Below are 22,756 nucleotides of genomic sequence, written 5' to 3' on the forward strand. Positions count from 1 at the left end.
AGATGTAATTGCCATATTACAGCTTATACAATTGTACGGACTTGATCAATGTCTAGAACAGCGTTTCCCAGCCCTGGTCCTCAAGGCTCACTGCCCTGCATGTTTTAGGCATTTCCTTGCTTCAGTCCTGGTGATTTCAATTGATGACTGATTAACCGGCATTTGTTGACCTGCGATCAGTTGAATCAGGCACATTAAAGCAGGGAACCCTCTAAAACATGTAGGACAGTGTGCCTTGAGGACCAGGGTTGGGAAACACTGGTCTAGAAGATCACAACTGACATTTCAGACAAGAAAGGAAGGCCACTAGAGGACATTGCTAAAAGAAAAGCTGTTTTTTCACTTAGTGATGTATCCAAACATATTCATGTAAAGTTGATAACCACAAGAAGGAATATCAATGAACATCCACTCAAGTATTTTGTAAAGTTCTCCAGGAGTGCACTGGGATTGGGGTCAGCATATCAAGAGCCACAGCGTACAGACCATCTTACAAAAAGGCTGAAAATGTCACATTCCTTGTGTCAAGCTACTCCTAAAACAGAGACAATGCTAGCAGTGTTTTACCTGGGTTGCTGTCCAAGACAAGAGAGGGAAAATGATGGCATTCATCCAAGGAAGAAGGACTTTGAGGTATCTGAAATTCAGAGGACAACTCTTCTGGATATCCAAAACTTTCATTTTGATGAAGGAAAATTTCAGTTATGGAAATGTACAACAAAAGTTGAAGCAAAAACTACACTACCCCCAAGTTAATTCATGACTTAAAAAGGGAAGGAAGTGAACACCTGTTAAGGCCCGTGGCCTCCAGAGGCTGTGCAGTATCTTTTTGTTTTTGCAGATTCAGTTGTGGTAGCACACGGCTGCTGGAGGCTAAAGAGAAGCAACCGCATTGGACCAGCTGAAGATCACCAACCCAATCAGACGATGATGAGGCCCACCTGCACCCTATAAAATGTTCATCAAATCAGCTTTAGGAAGAGGTTTTGTGCAGCTGACTGTCACTTTGTTAGCTTTTTTGAAGACTGTTTAGGGCAGCTTTTGAGTATGTGGTAATGCACATCAGTAAGTTGCTTGCCAACCGCCATAAAAAAAAGAAGAGGAAGCTTTTGAGTATTTTGTTCTGCTGACCCACTTTTCTTTGTTTAGCAGACTGATTCTGAAACTGACTCACTCTAATTCAATCTAGAAGCTTGTTTTTGGAAAGTTTGGTGCCGCTTTAGTGTTTTCCTTTGGGTTGTTTTTAGTTTTAGAGTGATTTGTTTGGTTATTTAATTGCTGAAGCTACACTTGACCGCTCCCTTACTTCCCCCATTAGTTTTGCAATCCTGTTTTTGAGTATTAATTGGGTTAAAATATACTGTTTGAAACATTTCTTTGTTTCATTTTAAATTCCACCTTTTATTTTTCTCTGTAAACATTTTTACGTTGCCAACCCCTGAAGTCCTAGACCTTCTCCCTTAATAAATGATCCTATTTACTCAGAATATACTGGTCTGGAATTAAAAATTGCTTGATCAGAAATATTTAAGTTTGAAAGAAAAGTACATGTACTGTATTTCACAGCCTCCGGTCACTAAATGTTTAGAGGGCTTTTTCGTCCTGTCCTGTGTCATAGTTTTAAATAAACTATAGTAGGTCTTGATTCATTTAACGTTCGCCTCCAGATGGAGCTCATACTGTTGTCACTTGGTGCTGCAAAAGTGCACGTACTCTTTATCACAAGTGGTGGAGTGTGGTAAGGTGGATGTTAAATTTTGCAAAGATATCAGTCTTTATAGTTTCAGGTCATAGTCTCAAGCTCCAGTCAGACCGATTGGCCCCTTTGCTTTCGATGCCAATCAGTTCAGGCTGACTTCTATTTCCAGCTTAAAGAAAAAAGCAATGAAGTGTTGCAACTTCATCTGGGTAATAATCATATTAGTAGAAGACTTGTATTTGTCTTTATGTTCTCCTTGATTGTTGGATATTTTTCATCTACTAATATTGTGTGCACAGCATAAAGTAATAACTTTTCTGCACTCTAACAAAAGGCCGTTCCCCAGGGGCAGAAGTGTGCATAAACTGTCACTAACAGGAATTTTTTTCTTCTGTCACATTTTCCCTTTACTAATGCGTGGGTTTAAGTTAAAAGCTCGCCTCTAATTATTTCCCATGAACCTACACAGCAGTCATTTTATCATGTCACAGGAAAAGAATCTTACTTTAGTAATAAACTAATAATATCTCTTCAATAAAGTTGCTCTTGAATAATTGTCACATGATTAGTTTGCTTCATGGTGTGTGTTCTGGCTTTAGTAGATTAGTGTTAAAAGCTTCAAGAGGATCTTCATTTAATTTCTCATACTAGCATTGAGCTTTAAGTCATTTTGCACATCTAAATGAAGGCGGTCAATCGTTCCTGAGCAGCAGAAATTGGAGGCGTCAATTTCTTAGTAAATATAAAAGTCTATAGTGGAAAGTAAGTAAGCCAGATAAGACTTCTTCATCATCCTGTCCCAATTTGGTGTTTCCCTTTCTGACGTTATCAACCACAGTGACGTGAACAGATATAAGCAGCAGTATTGAGAGTTTGCAGGAGAATCGAGTTCTTCTGCTGAACCTGACAGAGCTGACTCAATAGCTTCTTTAGAGGCAGACATGAACACCTCTGCGTTTCAGTGCTCCGTATTTATTAGTGTGATGATGGTCGTGGTGGTGTATTCAGCGTCAGTGCACAACTGTCCATTAAACAAAAAACAGTGTGTGCTTTATCTGCGCCACATTAAGAATGCAACTGAAGATCTGTTAAAACAGGTAAGAATACTACAAATCATTTATTAAGAGCTTTTTTCCAGGTCTGATTGACAATAAGCAATCATGTTTTTATTTTAGAACCTACACGGAAGGGTGCCAAGGATTTATAAAGATACATGTGCGGTATGTGGAAAATGTTAATTTTTTTAAATGGCTGTATTTGTGTCACAGTGATCTTTGACATCTTTAAACTTTTATCCATTTAGTCATGATGAAACATATAGATTAATGGTAAAATGAAAAAGGGTTAATTCCCTCTAAATGTAAGATTTTACAATTCTCAATTTAACAAATAACATGGGAATCTGTTGTTTCTTTATCTACATCAGAGTTTAGTACCTTATTTTTACGTTTCCCAAAAAATTCTACAATCCTTTTCTTTTGATCTCAATGAGTTAAGATGTAAAGACCATGAATGATTCTCCAAGTCTGAACTCTGTTGGCTACTTTTAATTGTGATTTTTATACTTTATAGGACAAATTCTTCTGTTTGGCTGAGAAGGCTCTTTATAACATTACTGAGGCAAAGAATCACCCTCAACACGGCAAGTTTGAAGAGCTACGGAGGGCCCTGCATCAATACAACAACATGGTACAGAATAATTTGCATGCGATCTAAACAAATTAGACTTTATAGTGTATTTAATGGATTTAATATATCTGCTGAACGAAATATTAAGAGCCTTTTCCTAAAATATTGTGCACATTAATTTTGGTTTGAGATAAATTGAATGTGTGTTTTTTTGTTGTTGTTTTTTTGGAGCTAAATTTGTCAAATTGATTTTGTTTCAGACAAACGACACCCACTGCACACTGGAATACAAGAGCAGATATCAACTACATGAATTTCTTAAGAATGTGAGCAAGTGCACAGACCGTGTCCTACATCCTCCCAAGTATATAAGATGAAGGGACCCCATGAAGTATTAAGCTCCTTGTCTAAGTTATTTATAATAATGTAATATTTATTTTTTTATATTTATTTTGCGTTTCTATTGTAGATGAAATGCCTTTAAAAAAATAAATTGAAATGTGACAATGAAAATGTTATGCAAGCCTTTTTTTAAATCTTCAGATCAACCCAGAGTAGGATCTTTAAATTAACAGGCATAATTTCGTAGGGAAGCTGGATGCAATGCATTGCTTTGTGACATCACTACACAACGAGAACCTGAGATCAGACATGAATAATTTATTAAATAAAATCCAGATGTTTGTTGGTGTAAACATTTGACATACACTATAACAACAACAAAAAAAGCTAGCTTACATCCACTAAAGACCAAAACATTAAAAAAAAGGTCATACAAGTGCATAAGGGATACAGATACATACATTTATGGTGCATCACAACAAGAGTTGAAAATAAAGTTGACTGAAGTGGAGGAAATGGTGCAGACGTAAGAGCTAAACGGCATGCATGCCCTTAATGCTTCTGACCTATTAAAGAAAACAGATTAGGAAGTTTAATGCGCTTCAGTTGAATTTAAAGCGTTTTCTTGCTTCTGCAATAGAATAATTTGACTAACTAGAATCCGATTAGAATGTATTCAGTTTTTCATTGAACAGAAATATGTTAATTTATGAGAAGCAAAACAGTCAAAGTTTAATTTCTGAGATAAATGTGTTAACAGGACACTTGTGAAGGTGTTGCTGTTTGTAGGACAGCATTGTAATTTCATTTTAAACAATCTGACTCAAGTGCCTTGCAAAAGTCTTAACTCCCCTTTTACCAGTTCTCATTTTGTCCCGATATAACAAAAACTTTCAATTATTTATAGACAATCCAAAAGTGCTGAATATTAAAAATGGAAAGGAAATGATACATAGTTTCTAAAAAGTGTGGCGTGCACTTGTTTTCAGCCCATTTTATTCTGATATCCCTAGATAAAATGCAACATAACTTCAGAAGTCACCACGGTATAAAACAAAGGCCATCTATATGTGACTTAATCTCACTATAAAGGTGCTTTCTGAAGAAAGAATGTTAACAATTCAGTCTCATGTAGCTCTGCAGGAGCTGCAAAGCTCCACAGCTCAGTTGGAAGACCCTGTTGTCAGATCAACTACTATTTGCACACTTCACAGATCTGGTCTTTGAATGCCACTGCTGAAATAAAGCCCTGCTGCAGTTTGTTGCAAACTAATTAGAGGATCCAGCTAACAAAAAGATATGGAGAGAGCTATATGGCCTCCCTGGAAATTGCTAATTTATGTGAAAAACTAATACTGCACATCATCTTAAACACACCATTCACAATGTTGCACAAGGTGAGTGGTGTCTGTCCATACAAAGCCAGTAGAGACATAACCCTGAAAGCTCTGAATACAAATGCACGCCACACTTTCAGGTTTGTATTTGTGAGGAATGTTAGAAGCAATGCGTCATTTCCATTACGCTTCCCAGTTATGCACTTGTCTCTGTTGGTGTATCACATAAAATCCAAACAACATTCATTGAAGTTTGTGGTTCCAATGTGGCAAAATGTGAAAAAGCAGAAGAGGCCTGAATAGTTGCAAGGCACTGCTTCAAGCAGATTGTCTTTCGTTGTGTCCTATTTTCAAGTGGTTGTTCTCCTAATAAAGGTGCCGCCTGATCACATTTAAAACCTTACCATCTTATGCAGTGTGCGATCAAAATCTATTACTGTTCGACCATAAGCAGGACTAAATACTTCTTTTACGTTACATCAAAGCTGAAGTCAAGGTAAAGCTGTAGTGAAATGTTGATCACCACATCATCACTGCAGAAGGGAATCGATCACTGTGTCTGGTTTTGCGGATCTTTTCCTGTGGGGAGATAGGTGCATGATTATTGTTATCGAACATCCTTGGGTAGCTTTAAGTTTCCTGATTTCTGAGAACAGCGCCGTACCACCGTATCAGCAATTTCGATCAGGCTTTTGCGCAATTTTAAAAACACACACAAAAAAATGTAGTGATGTATAGGCCTCCGAAACAGTTGCACAAAAAAATTCTTATGCAGCTTTGTTAAATAGCAAAGAAAGAAAAAGTTGAAATTTACATTAGTAAAATGCAAGTAAAAATGATAGGCGAGGCATCAACAACAATAATAATATTTAGCAGCGTTTTGTTTGAAACAGAACATAAAAATGCAAAACTCAAAATGTAAAAAGGTGAAAAAACAAAAACAAAAAAAAAACACAGGAAGAGTTGCAACAGAATTTAAAATGAGGTGGGTAAAATTCTGGTAACACCACTGAGGACTGATGCAACATATGCATATTATTATCTATTATCAGATATGATGGGTTGCATCACTTTCAAAAAACAACCAGTAAATCAGTTGGGCAGTTAATCACTTAATTAAGCAAGCAAGTAGACATATAAACATCACCTCAAGCAAAGGTTTCACCCCTGTAATTAGTTTTATTTTATCACAACATAGTTTTTACTATGCAGACATGGGAGAATTTATTGAACAGTTGTTTTTTTTTTTTTTAATGAGCGTGCTTGGGTTTATAAAGACTTGGGATTAAACTGGTTCGGTCTCCGCATGAGGTGAAAAGGTCAAACCAAATGGATTCAGCTGTTTAAGATGCTCTAAAAAGAATTTTGCACAAGATGCTCAAGTGCAAAAAAAAAGTGAAGCAGAAACTGCAATCATGTCAGGAAATGTCTTTCTGATTTGATGTGAAACGGCAGGAAAAAAAAGCTTCATATTCTAAGTCAGTGTTAAAACAGAAGGTTGATTCTTGTGGAGAGAAAAGTTTTGAACATACACGCTGGGTTATCCTTTTCTAATTTTTGTACTGTGTAAGTTATTATTTGTGTATTTTTGTCAATATCCTAAAGATTAAACATTTATTTTAAAACAACGAGCCTAGAGAAATAAAAATTGCAAAGGTTGCCGAAGAATAGAGTCTAGTGGTGCATGAAACATAAGATCTGCTTTGGAGCAAATTTACCTTCGGCCGGTCTTCGGTCTGCCACTTTTACTGCCTTTAGAGGCTTTGGGCCTCTCTAGTTTCATCAGTGATTGCCGCATGCTCTCCTCTGTATATGCTAGGTACACGTGGGACAGATCCACCTCAAATGGCTGGAAGTGGTGAAGACAAACATGAAAAGGGTAAATATTGCACCTCAATGACAACTAAACATCCAGATGATTAGTCATTGGTGACAAACTTCTGAAACTCACATCTTTTTCTTTTTTGTCTGGAACTGGGGTTTGTTTTCTCATATTATTGCCAGTGTAAGCCACACATTTCTGAAAAAATAAATCACAAACAAAGGTTAAGTCAAGATTTAAATTTTAACGGCACAACTGTGCAATCTCAACTCACCAGCTGCCATTCTCCAATATCTTCATTCCAGTGGACGTAATTTTCTATCATCGCCTACAAAAAAAAGAGAACATTTTTAGGAAGTAGAAACTAGGTCAGATTTTCACTCAAACTAAAATACCAGTCTGCCTAGCATAGTGTAGCAAACAATACATCATTTCAGTTTCTGATTTTTTTTTTTTACATTTTCTTGAACTAACAAACTTCAAGGTTGCTCTGATTCAAGCCCACTGTGCATGAGAAGTGTCCTCTAGCTGAAGCTGCAGCGTATTCATGTGTGTGTGCCGGCATACGCCAGTCAGGCTCGACTTCAGTCAGGGCTGGGATTAAAACATCCCTCTCTAATCGAATTTAAAGGTGTAAAACATGCTAATATAAAAACTGTTAAAACTATAACACAAGTTTTTAAATAACATTTGTAAATATCCTTTCTTTTCGTCTGGCTCAGGGTGAGATTATATATATTTCACACTTTAAATGGCAGATTATGGATTACATATTAATTTGTGGTATGCAAACATTTTTAAGTTGAAGAACAGGGATATGTAACATTTTTGCAGTATGTATAAAACAATAACCTTATAAAAAAACAACAACATGGACCTGATACTCCTGGGGAATAAAGTTATCTATGATGAGCATCTGGAGCCTCAGTTCTCGACTCAGCTGGCGGATGTTTTCCAGGAGGCCCTCAATCTCTCTGTTGTGCTCTTGTTGCAGATCTGCCATCTGATAAATACATCAGGAAAAAAAAAATATTACTGTGAGAAAATGTTCCGTTATCGCTGACAGTAAAATGAACTCGTCTGTGGATAGACCCAGCGAAATGAATTACTGTATTTTATATTATTTATGGTTATATGCAAGTCATGTTTATGAAAGAAACATTCATTCCTATCAATTTCAAGATAGCATATTTTAAATAATAAGGGTCGCAATAAATAGAAATAATTAATAACTAACCAAAGATATTTCTCGAATTAACTTTAAGATCTCATAAAATATTGAGATTTTATGAGATCTCAATATCTCATAAAATAGATATGAGATATCTATCTATTTCACAATGATGTGCTTCAAAAACAGAAGAGCTAATAGTGAATAATGAATGAATAATAAAGCAAAAAGAACAGCAAACAAGGCAGCAGCTTATTAATGCCGTATCTAAGTTTCATGGGTTTCTATCAGTACATTTCCATCCTGGTTAAAATTCCCTCTTAATGAGTCTATACCAGCTCAGAGAAACTATGTTGCAAAGTGACCAAATCAGAGGCCTGTCAATAATTTGGATCAGAATCTGTCATTTTTTTAAAAACTTAAACCATTTCAAAGATCCTAAAGAACAGTCAGTCAATGGAACAGAACTCTGTGTGCCACGGGATGAATGGTATCTTTATGAACAAAGTTCAAGTGGCAGCAGGCCTGAGATGATAGCATCTCGGTCATCATGGAGATGCTATCATCATGGAGGTATCCTGCTACTTCAGAGGCAGGGGAGATCAGTAACCAAGGTATATGTGAGTAATGTCAAACTCCAGATCACAGGAGGCATGAAAAGGGGAAAAGAATCTGCCCTCAACAAGCTCATTTCAAGTCCCTTCAAAGATGTTTCTGCACAACGAATTTGACATTCTTGTAATCCCAAGTGAAAAAAAAACAACTAAAAAAAGGATCTAGTGTAAATTAACTAAGAATAGGAGCTAAAGTCTAACATCGGAAGGAAGAGTGAATAATTAATTGAAATTATTCCAACGCAGACAATTCAATTCACTCCCAGATGATTTTTATTTATTGGACTTACTTCTGATTTGGCAGCCATTAGCATGGTCCACACTTTCTTCAGCTTTTTGGTCTTTCCCTGAGCTTCCTCCTGCAGACTTGTGTACTTCTCTTCTATATCTAAACGTTCTTGCTGTTTATGGAGGGAGAAAGGTAATTTGTCATACAGAAACATATAGTACAATATAGTATACATTGTAACATAGAGTGAGTATGAAAAGTATTCAGACCCCTTTAAATGTTTCACTCTGCAGCCATTTGATAAAATCAAAAAAGTTCATATTATTTATCATTAATGTACACTCAGCACTCCATCTTGACAAGATAAAAATGTGAATATAGAAATTTTTTGCAAATTTATTAATAAAGTAAAACTGAAATAGCACATGGTCATAAGTATTGAGGCCCTTTTCTCAGTATTGAGTAGAATCACCCTTTCGAGTGAGTACAGCCATGAATCTTCTTGGAGATGATGCAACAAGTTTTTCACTTCTGGATTTGGTGATCCTCTGCCATTCTTCCTGGCAGATCCTCGAAGTTTAATCTCCGTCTCATCAACCCAGAGAATCTTACTTCTAATAGTCTGGGAGACTCTCATGTGTTTTTTTTGCCAAACTATGCAGGCTTTCTTATGTCTTGCACTGAGGAGAGGCTTCCATCGAGCCACTCTGCCATAAAGCCCCGACTGGTGGAGAGAGGCAGTGATAGTTGACTTTGAGGACCTTTCTACTGCATCTCTGGAGCTCATTCACAGTGATCTTTGGGTTCTTCTCCTCCTCTCTCTCACCACAATTGCTCAGTTTAGCTGGACGGCCAAGTCTAGGAAGAGTTCTGGTCGTCCCACACTTCTTGCATTTAAGGTTCTTTTGAGACCTTTTGAAATTCTTTTGTAACCTTGGCCTGATCTGTGCCTTGCCACGTTTCTGTCTCTGAGCTTCTTGGCCAGTTTCTTCATCCTCATGATTCTCATTTGTGCCGACATACACTATGAGGTCTTATATAGACAGATGTGTGCCTTTCCTAATCAAGTCCAATCTGTTTAATTAAACAGCTGGACTCCAATGAAGGAGTAGAACCATCTCAAGGAAGATCAGAAGAAATGGACAACATGCGAATTAAATATGAGTATCACAGTAAAGGGTCAGAATATTTATCACCAAGTGATATTTTAGTTTTTTTTTATTAATAAATTTGCAAAAATTTCTACATTTCTGGGGGGGGGGGGTTCTGTCAAGATGGGACACTGGGTGTACATTAATGAGAAATAATATGAACTTTTTGATTTCAGCAAACGTCTACAATGCAAGAAAGAGTGAAAAATCTAAAAGGATCTGAATACTTTCCGTACCCACAGTACAGCTGATGAGATAATGCCAACACAGAATGCAAGTCCAATAAGGATGTGAGAATCTGAGTCTGAGAGGTAACTTTATTTACACCACAATGATTCAGCTTTTCAGTTTGCAGCAACACTGTGGTCTCATATCCGGTACAGCTTGCACTTGGTGACCGACAGCAGATTTTAGGTAAAAGCTGCAAGAATTTTGTTCGGCTACTTGTCGCTCAGAACATACAAAATCAGATTGTTCTTATCGCTCCATCAGGCTAGAAGCTGTATACCACCAATTATTCACAAATGCCATAATTGTATCAGATAGAGAAAAACTGAGTCACAATACAAATGATCTATCAATCAAAGTGGTTTGGTACCAGGGACCTGATTTGCAGCAGATCATACCTCTTTCTCTTCCAGCTCCTTGCGTAGCTGTTCTGCTCGCTTGCGACGCTCCTCAAGCTCATTATTCGATTCATCCAGGAGCCTCTCCTGCTCCTCAGCCTTAGCGAGAAGATCCACTCCACCTACAATCACCTTCTTCTCTAAAGCCGACAATTTCTCTAGCAGGAGGTGATGCTCCTGTCTAAAATATATTAAAAATGGTTCACTCGAGATGTCCAATTTTGACCTCAATAACCATGTATGATTTTTAAGTTTTATGGCTCACTGGGCTTTAAGAAGATCCTTCTCCCTTTTCTCCAGCTCTGCTCTTGCCTTGTTCCTCTCCTCCTCCTCCATGTCCAGCTTGGCCTCCAGAGCCTTTCTTTCTTCCTCAATCTTTGCCTGCATCTCCACCATCTTGTCTGGAGAAACCTTCTTCCTTCCTAAAATGAGAACAGAGAATATGATCAAAGTCTGTCAGATACTTCTTAGAAAGTATCAGTGGTAATTCATAGTGTGCACAGTTAATTACACCACTGTCGAGGAATGATGGTGGTGTAATGGATGCTAAAGGATCGATTTGTTGTTATTTTAAGGGAATGATAAATGATAATGCACAATAATAAATTCTTAATATGTATCCAACAAAACCTAGACAGTTTCTTTAAAACGTTGCACATTATGTCATTTTACAACCACAAACTTTCATGGATACTGTCATTGGGATTTTATGTTATAAAACAAAGAGCAGAATTGTGAAGTAGAAGGAAAATCATGCTTGATTTTCAAAATATTTTACAAAGGAATAAATCTGAGGCGTGCATTTTGCTGCTCACCTTTCATTACAGTTACAACTGAAAGTCTTTTGCATGTATAACTGAATATACTGTACATAATGGATGTATATCCATTCTTTTGTCCCAATATTCACACGCGCTGACATTTAGCATCTGCACAACTAAAAGACATACATTAACTGTGGGAATCAAGGAAAGAGAAAGTGTACACAACAGGTCCAAAATGTTATTGGGAGGCAGAATTTGCATGCATCGCACTTAAAATATAACCTCCTGCTGAATATTGCATCCATGCAGTCCTGCACAACTGCAACATTGCTCACACTAATACTTTAATGACAATTGTGAATCAACATATTGCGTAGCTCTAAACAATTCCTTCAACCTCAGAGTGCTGCACTACTTCATGTTGGTCTACCACATAAAATCTCAATAAACTACATCAAAGTTTAAGTTAATAATGTGGGAAAATTTGTAATGTCTTTTTTCCCCAAAGAACTGTATCAAATGAGAGATTCAACACCGTGATTGTCATGAAGATGAAAATGAAAACCGTCCTTGAAAGCCAGACATAAAAATGTTACCAGTAATCGTCTCTTATTCAGTAATTCCATCGGAGTGAGCTGCAGTATTAGCTGAATCTCCTTAAATTGTAATGTAATTGTTTGCTACATGACTTAGAACCATCTGGGGTTTATTTTTTAACACCAACCTCTTTGGCCTTGAATAAAAAGGTACAAAGCGAGTCAAACAGGCATCATTTGCAACAGGAGGACAGAGAGAGAGAGAGAGAGAGAAAAAAATGCATTACAAAGTGATTTAGAAAGTTGTGTACGGGGAGGGCACCAAAAAAGAGGTCAAACAGTGAAACGAATACTAACGAAAACTTTCAGCAAGACCAACCATATGCCAGTCAAGAGAGATGAATTTAACTATATATAACAAAACAAGACATGGGCAAACTGCATCTTTGAGGTTAGGGGCAAACGTTTCACATAATAAGGCAAGTTAGAGATGAAAGCAGACAATCTGGTTAGACAATGCTCATGCTGAAGCTCTTTATGATGTCAAAGGAGCAACCAGTTAGGTAAAATGTGAAGTATTCATTCTTAGAAAGATTTACTGCTACTGAGCAGATAAATCAGACAGAAATCTGCAAAGTGGGTCACACCAGGAACCAGGGAGACACTTTTAATATCCGTGTAATAAAAATGAAAGAAAGGTAAGGAGCTGTGCTGTGATAATACAGGAGTGATAAAGACAGGAAGAAAAGACAAAGCCCTTTTTACACATGTTCTTAACTCTGGAAAGGATTTTGAAAATGTTCTCTGATAGACTGCCTACAAAGGACAGAAATTATTTTTATGTTCAATACTCAAAGATATTAAGTCTTAGCTGCCCAATTCTTTAATATGAGTTTTATAAACTTCTGCATTTTTAGTAACAGCAGAAATGGTCTGGTATTTATCTGGATTTGTACCGGGCCTAAGGCCGCCAATAATCATTAGTTTAGATTATTCTAGGATTAGGATAAATCCTAAAAATTTTCCACAAAAATAATTTTAATGAACGTTTTAAATCATTAAATTAGACTTTCACATATACTGCAGTCACAATAAAAAGTCCTTTAAAGATGGAATCCCTTACTTTTTATTATTTAAGAAATAAAGTATTTGTTCAGATACTTTATTTGATATTGTGAATATTCAGGATACTAAACACAATAAGGTTCAACTAAAACTTACAACTGACCTCTATTAATGAACTCTGTGTAATATTTATTAATTTCTGTGATTTTATCTTCTTAGTCTAGGTAAATAAATATGATTAAAACAAGATGTTTTACAACTAATTTGGCTGCAGAACGTCTGCACATAATCACAGAGGCGCAAAGTTATCAACGTATCTGACATCATAGACTGCACTAACTAGATGAAGAAAACCCTGTTGAGCTTCTTTGTCTTTACTGTTGGCACATCAGTGCCCTCTGCATGTCATCTCTGCAGCAGCTAATACTGTGCTGCTTGGGTTAAAATTGTATGCAGGAAAACCCCGAAGGGTGTCCGAGCCCCCCATTTCCTGGTGCCCATAATGTATGGACACAAAACTACTAAACCCACAAAGTTACACTTTGCAAATGGCCCAAATAACCAGACAGTTGAGGTACTTGGCAAAACATACATAAACATAAAACATAATCAGCTCATTTGTGTGGATACTCTGTGGAATAAAAGAGACAAAAGTCAATTAAAACACAACTGTATTGAAAATATTTTATAGAAATCTAAGTCAAAGATCTCTTGGAAACATTAAAACCTGACAATCTGACGACAGTCTGATAATTAAACATTCATTTCTTATTGTAATTTAGTTATATTTTTAGATTTGATTATTTTTTGTCATTGATTTTTTTTAGTATTATGTTGAAGAACAGTATACTGATAAATTTATTTGAGTTTGTATTTGATATAATATCCTACATTTCAACACTTACTTTATTGAAACATATTATTGAAGAGCAGCTGCTGCATTGTTTTTCTAACCTCAAAAAACAATTATTTAATTGTGACAGTATTTGTTAACCATTATTATGATTATTACTTCCATAAGTAAGGAATACATGGAACAATGTGGAACAAGAACGATGCTCTTTCAATAAAATACTTGGAATCAATCAAAATAAATTATTTTTAGGTCAGATTAAAATTTTCTGTCTGCATCAGAACCTAATCACATCGATTTGGTTGAAGTGTCCTTGGCAAATTCCCAGTGACTAAATATGACTAAGATCAACCGTCAGTCACTCAATTTAAAAGGTCTTTGAAGAAAACTCTGTGACACTCCAACATTTTGTACCACTGTTCACAGTTTTATATATTATCTCACATCTATGTCAAGAGAAAAAATACTTTCTCTGACTCAGCTTGTAGACTTGACATCAAGGCAACAGGAAACCCCCTAAGGAAAACCACCTACCTATACAAACCATTTCAGCTATTTACAGAGTGTTACTAAAAATCTTACAGAAAGATCTTGAAAAGCACGCATTAATAACGTAGGAGTATAGGTCACATATATGACAACTTTGACTGGATTTAAGGGATTGTTATCTACCGATTTAAAGGATTGAAGATACTAAACTTCCCCAAAAGATCTTCATGCAGCTGCCATGCTACAAAACTCAGCTTTCTAGACATTTTTACTCCAAGAATATATTAATATATTTATATTTTGTTCTCTTCTACTTGAGAATACAGCCATATAAGTCAAGAAAAGTAATAGGCACCAAGAAAAAGAAATAAAGTAAAACATTCAAATGAATGCATGGTCACAGCAGCAAAAATATCACATTGGATTTAATATATTAAAAAGCTTAAAATTCCTGTGCTCATGTGTGAAAAGGGCTATAATATGTGGGCAGGCTGGTTGGTGAGCAGAGGGTTACTCCAACTCACTATCCCGCAGGTCGGCGTCAGTGGGCGGTGTCACTGAGGAAGTGTTGGTAAATTCTGAACTATTACTTCTGCTGAAATCACAACTGTCTGAAAAAGAAGCAGAAGAAGTCCCAAAGCCCAAAGACAGAAACATGAAAGAAAGATAAACCATAAACAGTTGTAGGAAAATGTGATTATAAGTTTAAGAACAAAAAATAAGGCAAAAATCATTTGCAAGTGAAAAAGCTGGAGGTACAGACATGCAAATTGCTAACTCAGCAGACCAGATAAGCTCAGAGAAACAACTTAAAACTAAAATCACAAAGAAATCTAAAAAAAAATAAAAATAAACTAACTAAATGGAATTCTATTGTGATGACAAAATAATTCTTGTTCATTTTTCACACCACTCACAGTAGGTACATGTTGAGACTACCGGGGGAACTCCTAAATGAGCAAACTACGAGGTTAATTGCAGCTTTAGTCATGCTATGCATCAAACCTCAAAACAACTTCGACTTGATTCAGATCTTAGAAACTGAATACTTGCTTAGCATTAAAACACTCTCGACGGATCAAACAAGTTACATGCAAATCATGTAGATGGTTATCTATTCTTGTGCTAAAACCGCACACTAAACTGCAAGAACAGATTTTGTTTTAGTCACACAAAAATGTGGGTCTAACTTTTTCCACAATCTGTGCTCATTAATGATCAACTCTTACCCCTCCTCCTCCGTCGGCCTTCTCCTGCCTCTCCTGCCTCATCGTCCCCTTCATCCATCTCCTCTGATCCACTGCCGTCTGAGCCAGAAATCTCTTCACCTAGTGTTGCACAAACAACAACATTTTAGTCTCTGAAGAAAACAAGCACATTATATGTTATATTTTTTTTAATTATTTAGCTCCTTACCCTCTTCCAGTTTCTTTTTGAGCTCCTCGATCTCTTTCTGAAACTGCCGTAGAAGGGCGTCCTTGGGATCTTCGTTGATTCTGGCTTTGTTTTTGATGTTTTTAGCCCTGTTAGCATAGCGCAAGGTACTGATGGTCTCGTCATAATTGTAGTCTGCAGGACCTATATTTGCACACTGGTAGGGAAAGGTATGGTGTGTAAAATTTTAAGGCAGACACAGGTATAACGACTTTCCTCAGACAACTAATGAAAACAATACATCTAAAATTAGAAGATCACATCAGACCAATAAAAAAATACAATACAGAAATGTGCCTTGAATATCTGTAAAACAACAACTTGCCTAAAGGTTTTTTTTTTTTTTTCAAATAGGAATACCGTAACACAGCCTTACAATTAATCCATGTGAGATATGACATTTAAAAAGGGCTCCTAATATTGTGTTCAAACTGAAGCTGTACCATCATGGTCTTGGAGTTTCCCCCCAGCGAATCCTGAAGCAAACGGGTCAGTTTGGAGTTTCTGTAGGGGACGTGAGTGCTCTTGCCGTCCACCAGGGCGGAGATAACGTTACCCAGGGTGGAGAGGGACAGATTGATCTTCGTTGCTTCCTTCAAACGCTGACCTGTGGCTCCAGTTTTGCCCTGTCTTTCTGAACCCTGTGTTTGTTGAGAATAAGCGGTAGTTGGTGAAGATTATGCAGAACATGTGCAGTGAGGCTTATTTAGAAGTACAGTATATAAGCCTCACTGTTTATATACTTAATAAAAGTTTAAAATCATTTATTATCTCATACTTACTGCCAGATCTACGAGATGAAGCTTTCCCATGCGCACATGCTGGTTACCATCCACACCCTTCTCACTGCACTCGATGGTGATGGTGAAGATGGCATGAGAGCGGGAGCTGTGCTCATTCATGTTTGTAGCACCGACGGATCCTGCACCAAAAAAAAACGAAAAAAAAGATCAATTTAAACTTGACATTTAAAATTTAAAGTACTGCTCCTCCAATATCTCAACCTTTTTGTTTTGTGCAATTCATTAGTACCACTGGTAGCAAAGCAGAACCTCAGCATGATGCATCCACCACTATTATTGACAATGGCACAGTGTTCATAAATTTGAAAGCCTCACCTGACTTCACCAAACATATATGCGATGACTGGTGATGTCTATTATATTCCAAGATCATGAATTCATCATTTCAATACAAAAACATATAAAGTGTGTTGGATTAAAACTGACTGCAAAGTGCTTAATAAACTACAGAGCATTGGAAGCATCACTCTACGATAAAAAAGAGACAGGTGAGAAAAATAGAGATTTATCATGAGTAGTATTGTTGCAACATCCAACAAAAATATCACATTTTATCGTTATTTTTTTCCATTTCCTGAGCCGATGTGACATATGGTTAAAAAATAGTCATCATTATGTTGCAACTGATCGTGGTGTGAAAAATGTCTTGAGAATATCCCAAAACTATCATTATAAACTGAGGTTCCTGTACAAAGTATGTTATTGATACACTATTTTCTAATTGACACAGGAAGTCTGCATTAGCATATGTGTAATTTAAAAAATTAACTGCAATACTTCCTGGATGAGCCAAATTCACATATTTTATGACGGAGGCAGTAAATTCTCTGCAAAATGACATCAACAAAGTCATGTGTGCAAAACAGGATTTTTTTGTTACAGCGGGGGAAAATTACAAAGAATTTGACGCCTTATGCACATTAACTTAACAAACAGAAGCCTGTGTCTGCAGTGCATTTCACATAATGCCGCCTTACCATTTTTCACTACAAGCAACAGACTTTCATTTCGATGACAGTCAGAAGAATAAACATACAATCCCTCCTGCACCACGACTGCTGTGTGCAAGAAGAGAAAATCATGGAGGCTATTTTCAATGAGCTTTGTAATATTTGAAGTCATAGTAAAGGTTTAAAGAAAATTATGTGCCGGAGCATAGCATGAAATTCTGAACCTCATGCTCGTTTAGTATGGGTCACTCCTGTCCCCCACATGTTATAAAATTCCTAAGTTTTGCCTGAAGCAATTCAATAACTGGATTTGGTATATGTGTCAACACAGCAAATAAAAAAATTATATTTTTAACATGATATCATACTACTATAGGTTAAACTATCACTAATACTAATTAAAAATGTTGATGGCTTCACTGTTAGTGAATTACTTTTAGTCTGTAATAATGTTTTACATATGTTTAACATATTTAAACAAAATTAAAATAATATTGATAATCTTAATGGATTTGCACAATAATCATTGTATTGGCCAGAAGAATGCCAGAATACTTCAGGCAAAAAAGTCAAGCTATTAATAAGTAAGTGAAACAGGCAAACAAACCCAAAAACCAAATAGACACTGCTAAAAGTTAACAGACTTAGCATTCGCTGCAGGGAGAGTTAGTCTGAACAAAAGTCTCTACATTCATTCGTGTCTTTGCAAAAACATGTGAAATGTTAGCCACAACAGTGTGAACAAGAAGAAAAAAAAATTCCAAATTCGACATATCATTGGTCAAATTCTGGAGCTAACGTATGAGGGTGACAGTTTGGATGTTATGGTTAAAACGTGAATACTGCTAGGTGCTCAACACATTAATCACACCTTGAAACTGGTCTTGGCATGGATGAAGCTGCCTAACTTTACATTTTTGGAATAGCCTTACCAGAACCAGGCTTTAACTGTATAGAAAATGCAAGAACTAGGCTTCAAAGCTGGGTCGGTTTCAGCAAACAAACCAATTCAATAGAACTCTATCAATTTTATCAGGAAAAATTATCCAATATTCAGCCAGATATAATCATTGAGACTTTATGCAGTTGCATTATCCCACCCGAGAAAAATAATTCAAATAATCCATTCAAAACCCAAATGTATTATGACATCTATGCCCAGGCTGGGTGCATATGAACCTCAGACCACAGCAGAATTTCTCATAGAAAAAGAGTTGACAGTTATATGCGTTTTGTGTTTGATCTGTTACTGTCATGATTTCTTATCAATTCAGTGGTTGTGCTTACGGTTTTTGTGACCGAGTGTCATAATTCTGTCCATATCATCAGCATTATTTACAACATAACCAGAGAGATCTTTGATGTACACGCCAACATCGGGTCTTTCTTTGACCTACAAAAAAAAAAAAAAAGATCCTTATCATTGAAAGTTGCAACAGTTGCAAATCCAAATTTAGAGTTTAGCAAAGACAAATGACAACTGTGCCTTTTAAGACAAGTCATTGTGCAATACATTTCTAATCAGTCGCTAAATTTATATATCCTGTTACCTCAAGCCTTTGCAACTGGTCCTTGCCCAGCAAATCCCGCACTTCCTCGTTGTAAATCTCCAGGTACGAAACACGAACTAAAAACCTGTCAAAGACAAACAGAGAAAAAAAATTACATTTTAAAAAGGCTGATGCTGGAATATACACATTTGAAACCTTTCAAAAAGCCCTGTGTATATGAATGCTTTCACTTTGTTCCCACAATCTCGATGAGGGAAAAAAAAAGCTAGCCCATAACAAGAATATGTAAAGGAAGTCGATCACCCAATTAACTTCTATGAGGACAAGTCATTGTATATTTCTTTAGTGGGATTTAATAAGTATGTGGGAAAAATCTTTACTTTTCCTGAGCTCATCCAGACAATGACATGTTTAACTATAACTAGTAAGTAGGATAAATTATGTTCAGAGCTTAGCAACAGGAGAGCTTTATGGTTATGCTCTGCTTGCACAACATGACTGTTCAGAAACAAAACCACGTCACATACTTTACAACTTTAAGTGCAGTTACGAGAAATAGATTCAATTCCCCGGTATTGGTTAGAAAAACTTGCCAGCCACTTAATTGTGTCATATTTCTAAAATGACTGTCAAAGCTGTTAATCTACCAGTGAAAAATTCTGTGTTTATCAGACGCAATCTAAAAAAAGGGTAGACCACAATAAGGATATGAAATGTTCACCTGGGTAAAAAAAAAAAAAATCCTAGCTCAGTTCAATCATGTAGTTTGTGTGAACCAGTGTTCACAAGAAATGGCACCAATGCCTATCCTAGTTTCTGCAAGCAACATTTCCTGTTTCCTGTTCATGCTTATATTACGCTCTAAGGTTTGTTTCCCAAGAGTATCTGGCAGAAGCATTAATATGCTTTCAACATCCTTACTTTAGCATCATGTTAAGTAAAACGTCACTGTATTTTGCATGTGATAGACCATCACAAAACAGTGTATAAAAAAGTGGAAATACAGCAACTTATTGGAAACCAATAAGTTGCTGCACTACTTCTTAGTAGTGCAGCAAGTAGTGCAGCAAGTTAGGTTTATTATTTTTTATTTATTTATTTTTACAAACAAATATAAGAGTGTATTGTATATTTTGTAGACTGCAGTCATCACTCTCAGATTTACCTCATTGGTAAATAGTCAATGAGGTAAATAGTCTCTCAATTTACATTCTGTGGGACAACAAAAACTGAAGTTAACAGATGCTCTCTGGTCAATGTGACTGAGCCTGGGCTAATTTGGAATGAGGAAAGTGTAATAAAGTTGGTCTTCATGTGAAAACCTTTCACTACTAAAACGTTTTTGAAGGTCATCCGTCCATCGTCTATACCTGCTTATTATTGCAGGGGTGCTGCTGCCTATCTCCAGCAGTCACCGGGCAGAAGGTGTGGAACAAGCTTGAAAACCCATGTTTCTTTTTTTTGAAGTTTGATAATTATGCAGAACTTTATCAGATAAAATATGAGCATGTTTGTGATTGTAATGTTATAGAATGCATAAAGGGATATAATAAAATGCTGTCTGCAGTCTGATTTCATACCTTGTGTCACCCTCTGCCTTGGCAATGTGTCCAAAAACATGAGCAAAAGAATTTGGAATAATCCCTCGAAGTTCTGGTACCGCCCTCACCCCCTCCATGGTGAAGGTTTTTCCTGTGCCAGTTTGCCCATATGCAAAAATTGTGCCTGGATTGGGGAATCAAATAATATAATTCCATCATTCCTAATAATATGGATTGTGAAAATTGAAAATGACAAAGTATCAAGTAGAAGTTACTTTAGAAGAACTGTTATGTGCTTGTTATAAGCCACACTACAGTAATCCCTGCAACGATTGAAAGTTAACTATTTCAATGGTTTAACAGAGCTTGTTAAACAAATCGTTTCTATAAGGACAACAACTGTACCGTTATATCCCTCTAAAACGGAGTCGATGATTGGGCGGGCTGTGAGGTTGTAGACATCTAGCTGCTTGCTGTCAGGCCCAAACACAGTGTCAAAGGTGAATGTCTTAGGAGGTTCGTGGGGAATCTCCAGTTTGTTCACCGTTATGGTGCCACGGATCTCGTCCACAATGACGGCCTGCTTGTGGGCCATCATCTTCTCCTTCTGGTTGAGGGGACGACATCTTACCACAACTTTGACATTATCACTGACTTCCTGTTTCTCAGCCTTACTGCTCTGAAATGGATAAAAATAAGAAACACATGGACGGGCATAGCTGACAAATAGCATGGGATACATATATGCATACACAGGAACATTTTGGCATTCATAATGAAGACATGCAGAAAAAGTATTGTGGAAAAACAGTGGTGAGAAAAAGTGTTTGCCCATCTTGATTTCCTTTTTTTTTTGCATGTTTGCCACACTTAAATGCTTCAGAACATCAAGCTAATTAAAATATTAGTCAATCCTCTCTCATGGACAAACAAAAGGGAACAGTGGTTGATTTTCAGATCCTTGATACAAAACATAAAGCTAAATTAACACAATATAGCAATATCAGTCCCTATACTTAAATCCTACAGAAAACTCAATGGTTTAGCTAAGTGAAAGAGAGTAAAGAGACTCAAGAGAGTCAAGGGATTCTGGACAGTCTAGACCAGGCCAGGGGTCTCCATCATTGGTCTTAATTGCTTTCCTGCAACTTTCAGATGGCTCTGCTACCAAATACATGAATCAAATGGAAAGGATAAACCTCAGCAAATCACGCAGAGGCCTGGTAATTAATCATTCATTTGATTAATGTGTGCTAGAACAGACTCCAAGGAGAAATGATGAAAAATCCCTCTCTCTGTATGCTCCAGTCCTGTGAAGTGATGCTCCATTGGCAAATGATTGTTGCATTGACAATAACTGTGCACTGATTTTGTTACAGTAATTCTTAGCATGTGATTTTAGTCCGCAAATAAATTGTATATTTAAATTAAAGACTGGATTACTAAAATTTTCACTTCGAGATTATTCTGCTAAAATATATTTTACAGCTTTTTACGCGTTTTTATCAGTGTTGCAATTGCATCTGTATGTATAGACGGAATTTACCGTCTCATAAACACCCCATAAGAGAACACGCAATCTAAAGCAGACACAATAAATGCATAAATCAATCAGAGCTGAGAGGTTTTAATTATCCCTTTATGGGTCAAAATGTTACAAGATGTTGCTAGGTAACGACGTTAAGGTCTTTGCTTTGACCGCAGCTGGTTTCCTAATAATAACTGCAATGTTCACTTACATGGAAGAAGCGAACGTAAAGTAAAAGCTATTATGACAAAAATAAACCCAATAGTACATAAAACATTAAAAAGAAACGGGACAGTTGTCAGAGGCCTTTAACATATCTCTGTATCCTGCAACAGCTACGATAACTGATATGCTAATGCTAAGCGGGGTTAGCATCACATCAACAGAGGAAGGGAGGAACCCTACTTACGAACAAAACAAAACAAGAAAAAACATACAAAAAGGCGTGGCGACTTACCGGCATAGTGAGGAAGTGGAATGTGCTATATATGGAGGCTTCTAGACGCTTGGAGTGTTCTGTTCATTTGATTTTGGGGTTACTGCTCGCTGAATTTGTGCACCAGCGATGTTGTCATTCTCATCAGCAGCTCATGGCCGTTGGCTTGTCAGCTCCAGTCTGAGTCGGTGTGCGCATGCGTATCCACTGGTTTCGACTGGACAGT

At 36.7% G+C, this 22,756-nt stretch overlaps 1 protein-coding gene across 2 annotated transcripts; it reads right to left on the reverse strand.

Annotated features, from left to right (window-relative positions):
* Positions 1 to 3,973: 3,973 nt before the first annotated feature.
* Positions 3,974 to 22,721, reverse strand: kif3a (kinesin family member 3A). Of its 2 annotated transcripts, XM_032554930.1 has the most exons (19): positions 22,552 to 22,721; positions 20,972 to 21,245; positions 20,606 to 20,750; positions 19,065 to 19,149; positions 18,802 to 18,907; positions 16,544 to 16,683; positions 16,205 to 16,402; positions 15,744 to 15,918; positions 15,557 to 15,655; positions 14,852 to 14,938; positions 12,109 to 12,117; positions 10,886 to 11,042; positions 10,621 to 10,801; positions 8,905 to 9,015; positions 7,707 to 7,832; positions 7,104 to 7,157; positions 6,959 to 7,027; positions 6,726 to 6,856; positions 3,974 to 5,586 (listed from the first exon to the last, which is right to left on the reverse strand). In XM_032554930.1, the coding sequence occupies exons 1-19, from the start codon at positions 22,555 to 22,557 to the stop codon at positions 5,538 to 5,540; spliced, it is 2,202 nt and encodes a 733-aa protein (XP_032410821.1). In that variant the 5' UTR covers positions 22,558 to 22,721; the 3' UTR covers positions 3,974 to 5,537. The 2 variants fall into 2 exon arrangements, with proteins under 2 accessions (XP_032410821.1, XP_032410822.1); XM_032554931.1 differs by lacking the exons at positions 12,109 to 12,117; positions 14,852 to 14,938 and having other exon boundaries at positions 22,552 to 22,720.
* Positions 22,722 to 22,756: the final 35 nt, after the last annotated feature.

The sequence above is a fragment of the Xiphophorus hellerii genome, chromosome 23 (genome assembly GCF_003331165.1).
Source record: "Xiphophorus hellerii strain 12219 chromosome 23, Xiphophorus_hellerii-4.1, whole genome shotgun sequence".
Classification (NCBI taxonomy): domain Eukaryota; kingdom Metazoa; phylum Chordata; class Actinopteri; order Cyprinodontiformes; family Poeciliidae; genus Xiphophorus; species Xiphophorus hellerii.